Genomic DNA, 13,890 nt, shown 5'->3' on the forward strand with positions numbered 1-13,890 from the left:
CCCCCTACTTTTAAATATTTGGGCTTGTTTATTTCAAACTTTATTGGGCTTTTTTTTCCAAGGGGGTTCACACAAAACTTGAAAGGAGGTTCCATCAGATTCTTTATAAAGGCTCGGTGAAAATGAAAATTTGGTAGGGAGGGTCCGTTGAACCCCTAGTATCGATGTGCACCCGCCAGTGGGTGGGAGCGACTGTTGTGGTAGAAACAACGTCGTGTTGATAACTAATATAAAAGTAATTGATAGTGTAATTTAATCAATTACTTTTACATCAATTATAATTACTTTTACATTAATTATCTACACCACTCGACGCCGCCTCTACCACCAATAGTCGTTCCTTACCACCACTCCGTCGCCTACACGAATACTGTCGCATTGCGTGGATACCGTGCTAATAGCAATAAAGAATTCCTTTTGCATGTCGACATAAATTTTCATTAAGACTTTGCCCCATTGCCCTGCCACAAGAAGTATATTTTTCATGAAACTAAAGTTATGTCTGCACGATGCGGCATTGCAATGGCCATGGTGACTGGAGGTAGCGGCGGAGGTGGTGGCCCGACCGAGTCAATAAAGTTAGCATTTTATGACCTAGGTTAGATCAAAATTCTTTAGTTGTGTTATAAATGACGTATGAACTATTACTTGTAACAAGAGGTTAGACGAGTTTGCACACTTAACCAGTGTACAAATCAACATTTAGGGGACTTATATATGAATTGGGTATGTAATTCAGATTATGAGATGATGGGGCTGGTTATTTGGGTTTAGTTCAACTTCATTGAGATTTAGGTAAATCTTTGTATGTCGGGTGCATAAAATACAGATGGATTGAAGGCAAAAATAAAATAAAATGGAGAGAACATGAATTATTTTACTTGCACCATCATTAACCATTCGCTACTTTCACGTACACTTTTTCGCAACATCACGTTCTGATCACCATCATTTTTCTCCTTTTTACCATGTAGTAGAATAATTAGGGACGTCAAATTGTGTAAATAATCAACATGTCATGTCAGTTTATATAGGCCAGTCTATTAACATATATATATATATATATAATAATTTGAGACAAACTAAAAAAAGTCCAAAAAAGGACCATTGATTTTCGTAACTTACACACCACCATCATCATCTACTACGATATACAAGACTTTTTTGTAAAAACACTAAGACTTTCCAGCGACGGGCCCACAGAAAAATCATGTGTAAATTAACTTACACATGTGTAAGTTACACATGTGTAAGTTAATTTACACATGATTTTTCTGTGGGTCCGTCGCTGGAAAGTCTTAGTGTTTTTACAAAAAAGTCTTGTATATCGTAGTAAATGATGATGGTGTACAAAAATCAATGGTCCTAAAATAAGAGATGGTCTCAAAATATCTCACCCCTATATATATATATATATATATATATTTGTCTTTCTTTCCTTTTTGAAGTTTTATAAATTACTAGCTAGTCTATATTTATAATCCTTTATAAAACAAACCTGCTATCTTTAAATTAATAACTTAGAAAGACTATATTACCTTTTTTTCTTTTACATCATCTATATATCACATACATAATTAGACTAAAATATCTTTGAAAAATTTCAACCCCTAAAACTATGATGACACACACAACGAAACTCTATTATAAATAGCCTTTGAATTGAACGCTAAGCGTATAACATGTTGTAATTTGTTGGTACCGCCGTAACACACCTACACCCATCTAGTAATATATAAGCGAGATTGATTGATAAAACAGAATTCTCATAGCATATACGAGTATTATTTTATCTTTGTTAAGCTTTTACATATAACTAACCCAAGAAATATATATAATATACTCCTAATATAATACACTAACTTTGAAAGACGCTTGATTCCAACTTTGAGACAAAGGCTATATACCCATTTCTTTCTTTATTAGGTAGGATTTTTCATGCTGGCACGTTGGAGAGAAGAGTAGAAATGGTGCTCTTCACGAATTAGAACCAAATACTTTCAACATATATTCACATATTTGTAAATGTATATGTATATATATAACAGTATAATCAACACAATACTACATATTGCAACTCATAATCTAGCTACTGCATTTTGATTAGAGAGTAAGTAACAATGAAGATGGGTGGTAGCATTCTGATCTTGGTTGTCCTCTCACTATTGTCCATTTTAAATCTTATGTCGGTTTCAGCCTCATCACTAGGCGGCAATCCTTCATTGTTACATTCTCTAAAAGTACCAAGCTTGTCGGACGCTGAGCGCCTTGAGGACGAACTTTCATACTCTTTGTATCATAAAAGTTGTGGTCAAGCCGAAGGTATCATTTACAAGAAAGTACAGGAATGGGTTAAAAAGGACCCGACTCTTGCTCCTAGTCTCATAAGGCTACATTTCCATGATTGTTCCGTTAGGGTAATTATCTAATTAATCTCATTACTACTTAACTTGAATTAATTTCCTCAGTAATAAATTAGATGTATATATAGAGAGAGAGTATTTTGTTGAAATATTAAAAAAATATATTTGCAGGGATGTGATGCGTCCATACTTTTAGACCACAGTGGAAGTGAAAGGAGTGCCAATGTAAGCAAGTCATTAAGAGGGTTTGAATTGATCAATGCAATCAAGGCAGAGCTTGAGAAGAAATGCCCTAAAACCGTCTCTTGTGCTGATATTTTAGCAACTGTGGCTAGAGATGCCACTGTATTAGCCGGAGGACCTTTTTGGATGATCCCTTTTGGAAGAAAAGACGGCCGCGTTTCTCTAGCAAAGGAAGCTTCAAGCGTCCCCATGGGCCGTGAAAGCATTACCCATCTTATTGAGTTCTTCCAGTCTAAGGGATTGAATGTTCTCGACTTGGTAGTCCTTTCAGGTACAAGTTTTTTTTTTTTTTTGAATGACAGAAATTATCATTAATTAAAAGACCACCAGCAAGATGCTAAAGGCTAAAAGTTTTTACAAATAGTATCTTATATATATGTTTAGTATATAACTTCTACGAATAACATCTTTTTTCCTTCTAAAATGCGTTGTTAATCTGTAGGCGCGCATACGATAGGAAGGAGTACATGTGAGTCGGTACAGCATAGGCTATACGATTACAAAGGAACAAAGAAACCTGACCCATCTATCGATCCACAATACTTGAACTACTTAAGAAGAAAATGTCGATGGGCTACTGAAAATGTCTATCTTGATGCTACCACCCCAAATACGTTCGACGTGCAATACTATCATAATCTCAAAAAGAAGATGGGACTCTTGTCGACGGACCAATTGCTCTACTCGGATTCAAGAACCAAACCAATCACGGAGGCTTTAACTTTCCAATCTTCTCTCTTTTCCAACCAATTCTCTGTCTCAATGGTGAAGCTTGCAAATATCCTTGATGCTAAATCACAAGATAATGGTGAAATCCGCACACATTGCAATCGTGTCAATTATTAATATGCATGGAAGAATATTTTGATATGACTCGCTATATATGTGTGGAAAAAAAAAATGAGAGGATGTGTTTTTTTTAATCATTTTTGTGTATTTTTCTCTATGGTACGTGCCATGCTTCAAAGGCGTCGATAAATGTTAACTTCTAATGTACGAGTAATATGCAATATTTTGCTCTATGCTTAAATTTATGTTCTTTTGTTTTTTCCTAATGGAAAATTAATTCATGTAAACTTTGATATCACATCATAAGCATTACAATTACTGGACTGTGGAAGACCGCATAATGACCTAGCCAACAAGACTAAGTGCATACACATCACAAACCATGAGTACGTACGATCTCCGTTTAATTTATCCAATACAATAATTTAAACCAAGATTTGAAACACTGCAATCTCGTAAGTAAAAGCAATTGGTTGGTTTGTCCAATTTATATATTTCAAGTACGGTTACAATCATAAATAAAGCGAAACCACATTTAAAGGTAGATGCGTTTAGTGTTACAATCACAATAACAACACCCAATCCGGCCTATCGCAAACAAAGCATTGAATGAAAAAGTAAAATGTAGACATTATCTCCCCAACCAAGACTTGAAACATCCTTGCCTCTGGAGACAGAAGTCATGGGTTCTATCCTCATCCCTTGCAAGGCCGGAGGTCTTTTTCTATATTTAGATAGAACCTGGAAGCAGTCTATCTACACCGTCGTGGTAGGGGTAAGGTTATATACATCTTAACCTCTCCCATACACCGTCGAGGTATTGGGACCCAAAACCCGTGGAAGACGGCATTAGGCGTTACTTACTTACTTATTATGTACTTTGAAAATTGTGACTAAAAAATTGTCAAAATCATGAATATATTTTTCTCCAAATATATCAAAAAGATAAGAGCGCCGAACCCAAACGTATACTACACAATGTTGTAAAAATCGGCCGTATCGGCTCGTATATCGGCCCTCTGGCGAGTCAAGTTTGTGAGACTCGGTCTGAAAATCGGCCCAGGTGTAAGACTCGGGTCAATTTGGTTAAGACTCGAATGGATCGGTCAAGACTTAGAATAAAGATGAAATAGAGGATGAAAAACTTGAATATGAATCGATAAAGTTCAAATCGTTGAACAATATGGGCCATATGATGATGAAGAATGATTTTATATTTGTATTAACTAATATTAGACTATTAGTTTTAATATTTAAGCTTTGAGGATCTATGTTATGTTGTTATTATTTCTAAACAATCATGTTTAAATTTTAACCTATAGAATTATCTTATATTTAAGTTAAAATATTATGTCATGTTCTTATATATAATATGAGAAATGATATTTGTACAACACATTTTTATCATCTACAACAATAACTGCATCATACACTTGTATTTTGTGAATAAAAATCTATACAACATGACAAAATTCTGTTGTAGAAATACCACTTTCAATATAATATATATAATTTTTTATTATATATAATTTAAAAAACTATTAATTTATATGTAAAATTCCAATCCAATTTTTGGGCCGATCCAATCCGATTTTTCAAAAATCCCTACTCCCCCATCGTCGATCTGCTCCGGATTCTCGAATTCTGCCACCTTGATACTACCTAATGCAAAGCCCATTAATTTCATTTTTATTAATTTAAAAATATCACAAATTCGATAAAATCTTCATAAAAACCCTTTAATTGGAGGGAAACAAAACCATCATTCATAATTTTTTGGCGGTTTTCATTGAAACACTCCAATTACCCCCCAGTTTTTTCTTTGGGCGGTTTTCATTGCAGAACTCCAATTTCCCCCAGTTTTAATCAATCTTAATTTTTAATTTTTTTTTCTTTATTAAAAGATAATAATTTCTACACATAATCCTCTTATTTTACTTTAATTCTTTTTATAAAATTAGTGTTTATAATTCATTTATTTTTTCGATTTAGTATGAAAAACAACTTCAAAAGATTAAAATCAGATCAAAATTTGTCAAATTTCCCAAACAAAAAACCTAAAAAAAATATCTCAATTACATCATCTATACATATAAAAACTTATAATGATACAAAATTAATTTCCAAAACCCTAGGTTTTCCGGCCAGTTCGATCAATCTCCGGCCGCGTGATCCCTGCCTGATAGGCAGGGATCGTGGCCGGTGCGATTACGTAATCGATCACCGGCAAGTTAGTAAGCTACACTGTGAACTTTACTTTGATGAAAATGTTAAGAAAGTGTATGTTAGTGATAATTTATCGTTAAACGGCTTGTTTGTTGATGGTTTTAGGGTTAGAAATGATGAAAGGGAAGAACTGTGTGCAGGTAGTGAGGTTTTGTTTGTTTGTGAAAATGAATCGGGGTGTCGGGTTGGGTTTGTAGTTGAGAGGATTGTGTTTGTTGAGGAAGTTGTTGATAAAACGATAGATTGTTTGGTTTCGGAAAATGTTAGTAATGCCGGTTTGCTTTTGAGTAAGTGCAGACGAATATTGTGTAGTGAAGATCCAGTTTTGTGTATTAGAGAATGTGTTGGGTTTCCTGATAGTTTTAAGTTGAGGGCTAATTGTGCTAGTAGAAATAGAGTTAGACACAATTCTTGTTTTAGTTCGGATGAGTTTTTGTTACATCCTGAGTGTAGCACTCGTGACGTTCATTCTCGTGAGGGCTTAGCCGTTGAGAATGGCGAGCATAACAATAAGAGTACTTGGTTGTCTAATGTGGAACACGTGAATGTAGATACGTCTTTTGGACTTAATTGTATAGCTTTAGAGTCCAATTGTAATAATAATATCGGGCATTTACCAAGTGCTAGAGTCCCTTTAGGGGAGTGTTTTACTAAAGATAAAGTTATTGATACGTATACTTGTGAAGAGAAATTTTTTGAGTCGAATCAGGTTCCGAAGAAGAGGGGTGTCAGTGTTCCCCCTCCTGGAAATGGATTTTATCTGAACCGTCTTCATTTTATGGATGATGGTCAATCGGATGAGGTTAATGTCACACTGCCAGAGCTTCTTTATCCAGTTGAAACCCTTGAATGGGTTTTCATTGCAACGTTCACGAGTGATTTATCATGGTAAGTCCTACAAGTGTATGTAATTTTTATTATAATTATGTTATGGTGGTGTTTCTTATGTCTTGATGTATGTAAGTATAGGCCTACAAACATTTTGTTGATTTAATGGTTTGAAGTGTATCTGCTTGCCTTTGTATAAACACATGTCTTGTATGCATCCCTTGGTATACTTGCTCTGAGTACTTTGTTAGGGTCACTCTATTCACGAAAGGCTTGTAGTTTGATAATTTATGTTGGCCTTATAAATCAGTGTTTTCTTTTTTGATTAGCAGAACTTATCAATCAGTTTTGCATTATGAACGTTTCATTTTAGATAGCTTTTATCTTTGTAGGTTTCTATCTTACTGTGAGATTCCTGCCCATTTAGCAATATCAATTGCTTGCCATAATACCGATAGATGTTGGAGTTCTAGCCCTGAGAAAAGAACTCTAAGGCCTTACTCAGATTTTCCGAACTTAGTTGTTATGTAAGTTGAATGAATTTGGTGGCTATGCCCTGCTGTTAAATGTTTGTTTGCCAACTGTTCTGTAACATTATTGATTATTCCTTTTCTCATTATATCAGATACCCTCAATTTCCTGAGGTTATATCTTTTGGTAAGGAGCGGAAGAAATTTGGCATTGCTTGTCATCATCCTAAATTGTTTGTCCTGCAAAGAAATGATTATATCCGTGTAATCATTACTTCTGCCAATCTTGTGGCCAAACAGGTGACTTTAATCTACCTGATTATCCTTATAAAATGCCTAGAATGTTACTTATTGGTGCGTTTCAAAATCAGTAAAAGTAATTAATATTGGGTGCCCACCTGCAAACAGTCTTCTGTTTTAATACTAAGGTGAGATCAAGAGTCAAAATATAAGAAACATGAAGTGTATAACCAGAAAAGTTGGATTTAAAGGTTCAAACAAAGCCATACCTATGATGTTCAAATTATGGGTAGCTGTGTCTAAGTTTTTCGGGAAGGAAAAGTGTTTATTGTTATTATTTTGTTTTTTAATTTTTAACATTGGAAAGGAAGAGTGTTAACATTGGAAATAAGGTGAAACTTTTGTTGGCGGTCTAAATGATTTCTGTATTATTCTCAAAATTTCTAGCACCAAGACAACATGCATGCACCTTAGATACATGAGAAAGGCAACACAATTATATGGCTTACAAGCCACACAAATTTTAATTATTTCTTTAAAAATGATCAGTTGCACCTAAAGGCATAGACACAAAATATCGTCTACCAGTTATTTGATATAAATTTGATGCCAATGTGTTGCTTAACACCTATCTTCCTAACAACACAGTGGCTACGCGTGACGAATACTGTTTGGTGGCAAGATTTTCCTCGTGGGAGCGAGCCTGATTACATGTCTCTTTTTGCCCAATTTTCTGCGGAAGAAGTAAATCTAGATTCAAAATCTGATTTTGCTTCTCAACTTGCGGGTTTCATGGCCACTTTATTAGTTGGTGCTCCTGATCAGGCTCAATGGATACTCGAGTTGGCAAATTTTGACTTTAGCAACGCTACTGGACATCTGGTTGCTTCTGTACCTGGGATTTATTCTCCCAAGCATCCATACATACCAGAATCCCTTCATTATTTAATTGTAAGTACCTTTATTGTTTCTGTGTCTTATCCTATACATGCGAAGCATTGCATTATCACCTGACTGACTTTTGTCATATTTTAGTGATATTGATTTAATATAAATATTAGATTATTATTCGATATATATAGATTGATATTCATTTGATATAATTTTAGTGACTAGTAATCATATTTGACACTAATTATTATAAATTTAGAAGCATCTTGGATCAACTTGGCCCAGAGCCTTTGATCTGATCCTTGTTCCTGTGACATGAGCTGACCATGCCATATCTACACTTTATCCTTATGTAACAAGGTGTTTTTTTTAGTGCAGTACTCTTTAAGATGTATCATTTTAGGTAAAGCAGTTTATACTTGTTTCAGGGTGATGATTGTATGCTGCGACCTCTAAGATGTACATTAGTTGGCTCTGCTGAAGCTTCTGTTGTCGGAATTAGTCACCTTTATCGAACCTCGGCAGATTTAAATGGATCATTGTTAAAAAAGTTGGCCTATGTTATTGGAAAGTGTCAGGTGAATGCATACGGGTTGGCGGAGGTCATATTAAGGAGACATGTGAATATAGCAGCTGATGCAAATGCTGTAAGTGTAGCTATATCCAAGTCAGGAGAACGCTGCAAGGGAGGTAAGTCGTGTTATGAATTTATGATGTGAGACTGATTCATGTTGTAAGTCTGTTTTTAGTGTATATTGAGCCTGATAGTTGGAACTTCATAAGGTACAGGTTGGTAAATGGATATGTTGGTCCATGTTCATCTGGGTTGACCCTGAACACTTTTTGTCTAATTTTTTCATTTCATCTGTAAATAGTTACTGGTTTCAAATATCATTACAAAAAAAAAGCATGTACATATGATGATAGTTATAATTTTGTGAATAAAATGATTTAGGAGGTTTTATGCATTGGAAATACACTTTGGGTGACCTTTGACCTGCTTTTTTTAGCTGTATATTATTTGTTTGACGTGTCAAAGATAAAACATGATGGAATGACGCTATGAGTGATATGTTGAAATTGACAGTTTGACACCTCTTGTGAAGATAATATATGTAGAGATAATATATTTATCTGTTCAAGATAAAACAAGTATGACGTATGATACTATGATGTTTACCTATACATGTATTTTATTGTTGTGTTGTGGATCTTATTTCATCTATTGCTTCAGGTTGCGTCCAACTTGGCTTTCTACCTAGAGATGTTGCAAAATGGGTTGCTCCATTATCAGATGGGGGTTGGTTTGCCTTTTCTGCATATATATATCCAAAAGAAGTGCTTGCTTGTGCTATGGAAGGAAGCAACAACAAAGTACACTTAATTTTGTATGTGTATCAGGCATGTTTGTATTAGTGCTTACCATACTCTCTTCTGCAACGTTCTTCAAGCTTATCAATTGGATATTACGTATTGTCATGTGTTATAGCTTTCATATCGGTGTGCAGGGACCTAATTTTGTGAACATATCAAAACTTGGCTCACCATCTGTTGTCTCTGCCGTGTGCTCGCTGGTTGCATCAGTTCAGAGGTATTCTGGCCTGTGGCGACTTCATGAGGTAATAGTCCTTAGTTTTGTATATTTGGCTATTCATTTTGAAATAGCATTACAAATGAGGCGAGCTTGAGCTGTGTTTGAGCTTCTTAGGCTAAGCCTGGAATGGACTCGGTCGATTGGCAAGACTTTACGATGCAGGCTCTAGCATACTTGACGAAGATTTAACCTTTAAGCTCGATTTAAGTACACGAATAGGTGAAATTTACATTAGAAATTATGCTTAGTGGAGCAAGCTTTATAGTTGATATAATGTGACTTAGACAAGCAGCAATAACTAGATAAAAGCTTAATTTATATATTATTGCTTAAAGATTACGTAGGGATCGGAAAGCTTGATAGATTTTGAGCGGAGTTCTTATAACTTAAACTTGAGTTTGACTTCTTATATGTTTCAAGCTCGTTTTTTATATTCAATTTCGATTAGTTTTACTTGAGTAAGCTCGAGTCGATGTCAAGCTTGCCTCAAATAACTTGATAAAAGCTCGACTCATTTGCAGCACCTAGGTTTAAACTAAAAGATAGCTAGAACGGCAAAAAGTACTTCTTACAAATATTGAATCATCTCATCTTATCATCTATAGCATCATAGGCTCATGCTTTTAACTGTTTGTTGTGTTCTAGATTTTGGGTCACTACAAATGGCCTGAGCACTGGGAAACCGACTTTACTTTTGGTGAGTATATCAGATCTGAAAGTCCTTTATTGTAAAATTTATACCTTTGGCTTTGTTTTTTCCATTCTTGTCTTTAGTGGGATTCTTTAGACCTAATTTACCTATGTTTGATGGGCTTACTAATGTGAAATTCATACCTGGGTTTTAATGATGTCCCCGTACAAAGGTTCTTCCTCTGTAGGGGCTGTCAATGCACCATTTTTAGCTGCATTTTCGGCTGCAACTGGAAAGCGGTCCTTGCAGTTCTCTGAATCAGAAGAGTCTGATCCAGATGTAAGTCTTAATGATCCATGTGCTGTTTAGATTGTATGTTAGAATTGTTTTCTTATTGGCTTATCTATCAATTTTCTTGCTGTGTCAGTGGGGCTGCTGGAGTGCTAGTCAAGAGTTGAGAAATCCATCTATTAGAATCATCTTTCCCACTATCGAGAGAGTCAAAACTGCAAGTTGTGGAATCTTGGCTTCAAAATACATCCTCTGTTTTTCTCAGGTACAATGATAATTAGGGATGAGCAAAATTACCGAAATACCGAAACTGAACCGGTACCGAAAGTCGGTACGGATGGGTATTCGGTATCGGTATCGGTTCGTAGTTTGGGTCATTTTCGGTTTCGGTATCAATTGGTTCGGTACCGGTAAAACCGAAATAGAACCGACTTTTAGCTTTAAAAATGGAAAAGTTGCTTGCTATAATATAATACATGTGATCAGCAACACTGGTACTCCTTAAATATGATATATACTCAAACTTAATAATCTGTGATTTTATAAAGGATATTACATCAGATATTTAATTATTACTATTGTTTTAGAGTAATGAGTAAATGTTTACGGGTCGGCCACTGTCATATCAAATTAGGATTTACGATTTGAACAAGTGTTGCAGTGAAGTATAAAATCTTAAAATATTCATATTAATCGTGCATATGTAGTTAGCAGCTTGCATCCTCCCTTCCAAATTGCTTTAAGCCTTTAATCCATATTTTTTTGCTAGTTTGTTTAAATTTCGATATTATTCGGTTTTGGTACCGAAAAACCGGTACCGCACCGATATCGAACCGGTGCCGGTACCATAATTTCGGTACGGTATTTGGTTCCTATATTTGATGGTTTTCGGTACCAATCGGTTCAGTACGGTATGGTACCGAAAACCATCCCTAGTAAAATGGATTATCAATGATAATCCATTTTACTCACGAAGGTATTGAGATGGACATGAGATCATATGTGAACAATACTAAAGGTAGACATGTCTAGATGGGCTGGTTAGGTGATTGGTCAAACTGACCTGCTAACACTTGTTTTACATTTTTGTTATTGTTTATATTCTAAAGAATGTAATCTCATTACAAAAACAATTCTATAATGATAATAATACATTATGCTAAAAGTAGAACTTGGGTCAGTATCAACACGTTTGACACATTTGACTTGTGTATAGGTAAATTATATGATTTGACCCAAATGGAATCACAGCCAAAATCTACCAATCATAAATCTTGTGTCGGTGATCATTAAATAATGGCATGATTTACTTCATTCTATATTTCTGAAGCTCAACTGCATCTGTATTGCACCTATGAATTTTAAAAAAATCAAGCTTGCCAGAGTTTAAGAAGTTGCCCTCTTTTTAATAAGTTACAGCATAAATGGGCTGGTTTTACTTCTCAGAGCATTGCATTAGGCACCATGAGACTATTGATTTGATCATTTTATGATGTATTTATTATAGTGAACCAGTCCCGCTTCTTCATTATCGCTGACTAGTTGCTTTCATTAAGAAAATATGACTAGTTACAGTATTTTTTGTACAACAGAAAACTTGGCTGAGGTTGAAACATTTGCGCATACTTTATGATGCGGTTCCTCGTTCTGCCGATAGAGTCGGGCATCCTATGCATGTTAAGGTAATTAAAAAGCATTGTCAAGCATTTTTTTTTTTTAATTATGTTTATTGGTAGCTTAATCCAATGTCCATCATGTTAAACTTGTCTTTGACCATCTATATTTTTGAGTTTCTCAATGAAAAATTATATAATTTCCATTTCTAGGTTTCTCCCAGAAATCGGAACATTTCTGTTGTTGGGAAGTTTTTTAAGTTATATATGTCGTATCTTCTTTTTGTCATCATTTACAAACTTACAAAGTGATTGATACAATTGATTCGGGCTGTTTCCTGTTTAGATACTTTTTGTTTACATTGCCTATTTCACTGGCTAGAGGTAAAAATGGCCCAAGTTAACGCATTCATTAGTAAATGGGTCTAAATTGCCACATCCACCTCTATTCAGATGTGAATATTATAATTTTATACATGTATTTGTTAACCAGGTAGCAAGAAGACGGTTCCAATCCAGGACAGATACGTCATCATTTGGATGGGTTTATTGTGGCTCACACAATTTCAGTGCGGCTGCTTGGGGCCGTCCAATTCACACTTCGCTTGCTTCCAAGTCAACCGGAGAGTCGAGAAGTAAATCTGTATTAGGGTCGAGACTCCACATCTGTAATTATGAATTTGGTATTGTCTTCATTGTCCCCCCATCAGATAGAAATAATTGCACCAACAAAAAACATTCAAATTTGGACGATATTACTTTGCCATTCGTTGTGCCTGCCCCTAGATACAGATCCATGGACACACCTGCAACAAAGTTTGGTATGAGCAAGGCGTTTATGGAACTTACCGAGCAAGAAAGAGCGAAAAATGTAGAGCCAATGGATGCTGAAGAAGAGATACCGGATGAGGAGGAAGAAGTATTAGAAGTGCCAGATGTCATCATTGAGAAGGAAGATGAGAAGGCATATGCTGATAAACTTTGGGGTTCAAGCTAAGTATGTTAAAGAGCGTTTGAGTAAGGGGTGGTCATTATTCGGGTCTATCAATATTATGATAGCTAAAACCGTTTCTCATTTGAGTTTTCAGATAATGACAAGGTCTTAAACATGTGATCATGCATGGAAAAGAGAGCTTTTAGTTACCGATTTTTCTGTTCCCGCCTTGATTCAAGGGTGTGATTCTTGAACAGCGATCTAAGGGAGAAAATACTCAGGCTCCTAAAGTCCTTGCTATCCTCCCCCCCCCCCCCAAGAAATGGACACAAAGTGCGAGTGGCAGGCTTAAACATGTGATTTAGCGGGACAAGGGTTCCTCAAGTGGTTGATAGCTGAACCTGCATTTGGTGTTGGAGCCATGGCTTCGCTTGAGTTATGAATTTGTTCAATTTAAAGTAAAATATTTTATCTGGACGAACTATTCTTTCTTTAGTTAGGGTGATTTTAAGATGGGAATGAGTTAAAGCTGTATAGCTTGTTTGAAAGAAGTGTATGTATAGATATTGATAGCTATATTATTTGATCTTTTAAAAAAAATATATTTTATTTTAAGAAAAATTAATTTGTTGGAATATGCTTATATATATCATTCTAAAAGCCCTTCTAATAACATCATCATGATAGAGAAATCAAGAGTGGAGATGCGTGAAGTGATTACCTGGAATTCATGTCAAACTTATTGTTTTAATAGGATTTTGAAAAGATTTGTTAAGA

The 13,890-nt window shown here is 35.2% G+C and overlaps 2 protein-coding genes across 2 annotated transcripts; both read left to right on the top strand.

Annotated features, from left to right (window-relative positions):
* The first annotated feature begins 2,120 nt into the window (after positions 1-2,120).
* Positions 2,121-3,452, top strand: LOC122610698 (peroxidase 7-like). Its single transcript, XM_043783665.1, has 3 exons — positions 2,121-2,417; positions 2,535-2,877; positions 3,049-3,452. The coding sequence occupies exons 1-3, from the start codon at positions 2,121-2,123 to the stop codon at positions 3,450-3,452; spliced, it is 1,044 nt and encodes a 347-aa protein (XP_043639600.1).
* A 2,035-nt stretch (positions 3,453-5,487) lies between these two features.
* Positions 5,488-13,423, top strand: LOC122578995 (the record flags this gene model as incomplete). The annotated part of the gene is made up of 12 exons (XM_043751072.1): positions 5,488-6,509; positions 6,842-6,976; positions 7,075-7,219; positions 7,808-8,110; positions 8,479-8,740; positions 9,285-9,451; positions 9,559-9,669; positions 10,290-10,341; positions 10,508-10,614; positions 10,703-10,831; positions 12,159-12,248; positions 12,673-13,423. Coding segments are annotated over 12 exons (3,027 nt in total), but the record flags the coding sequence as incomplete, so codon positions are not given.
* Positions 13,424-13,890: the final 467 nt, after the last annotated feature.

This window comes from Erigeron canadensis, chromosome 8 (genome assembly GCF_010389155.1).
Source record: "Erigeron canadensis isolate Cc75 chromosome 8, C_canadensis_v1, whole genome shotgun sequence".
Taxonomy (NCBI): Eukaryota; Viridiplantae; Streptophyta; class Magnoliopsida; order Asterales; family Asteraceae; genus Erigeron; species Erigeron canadensis.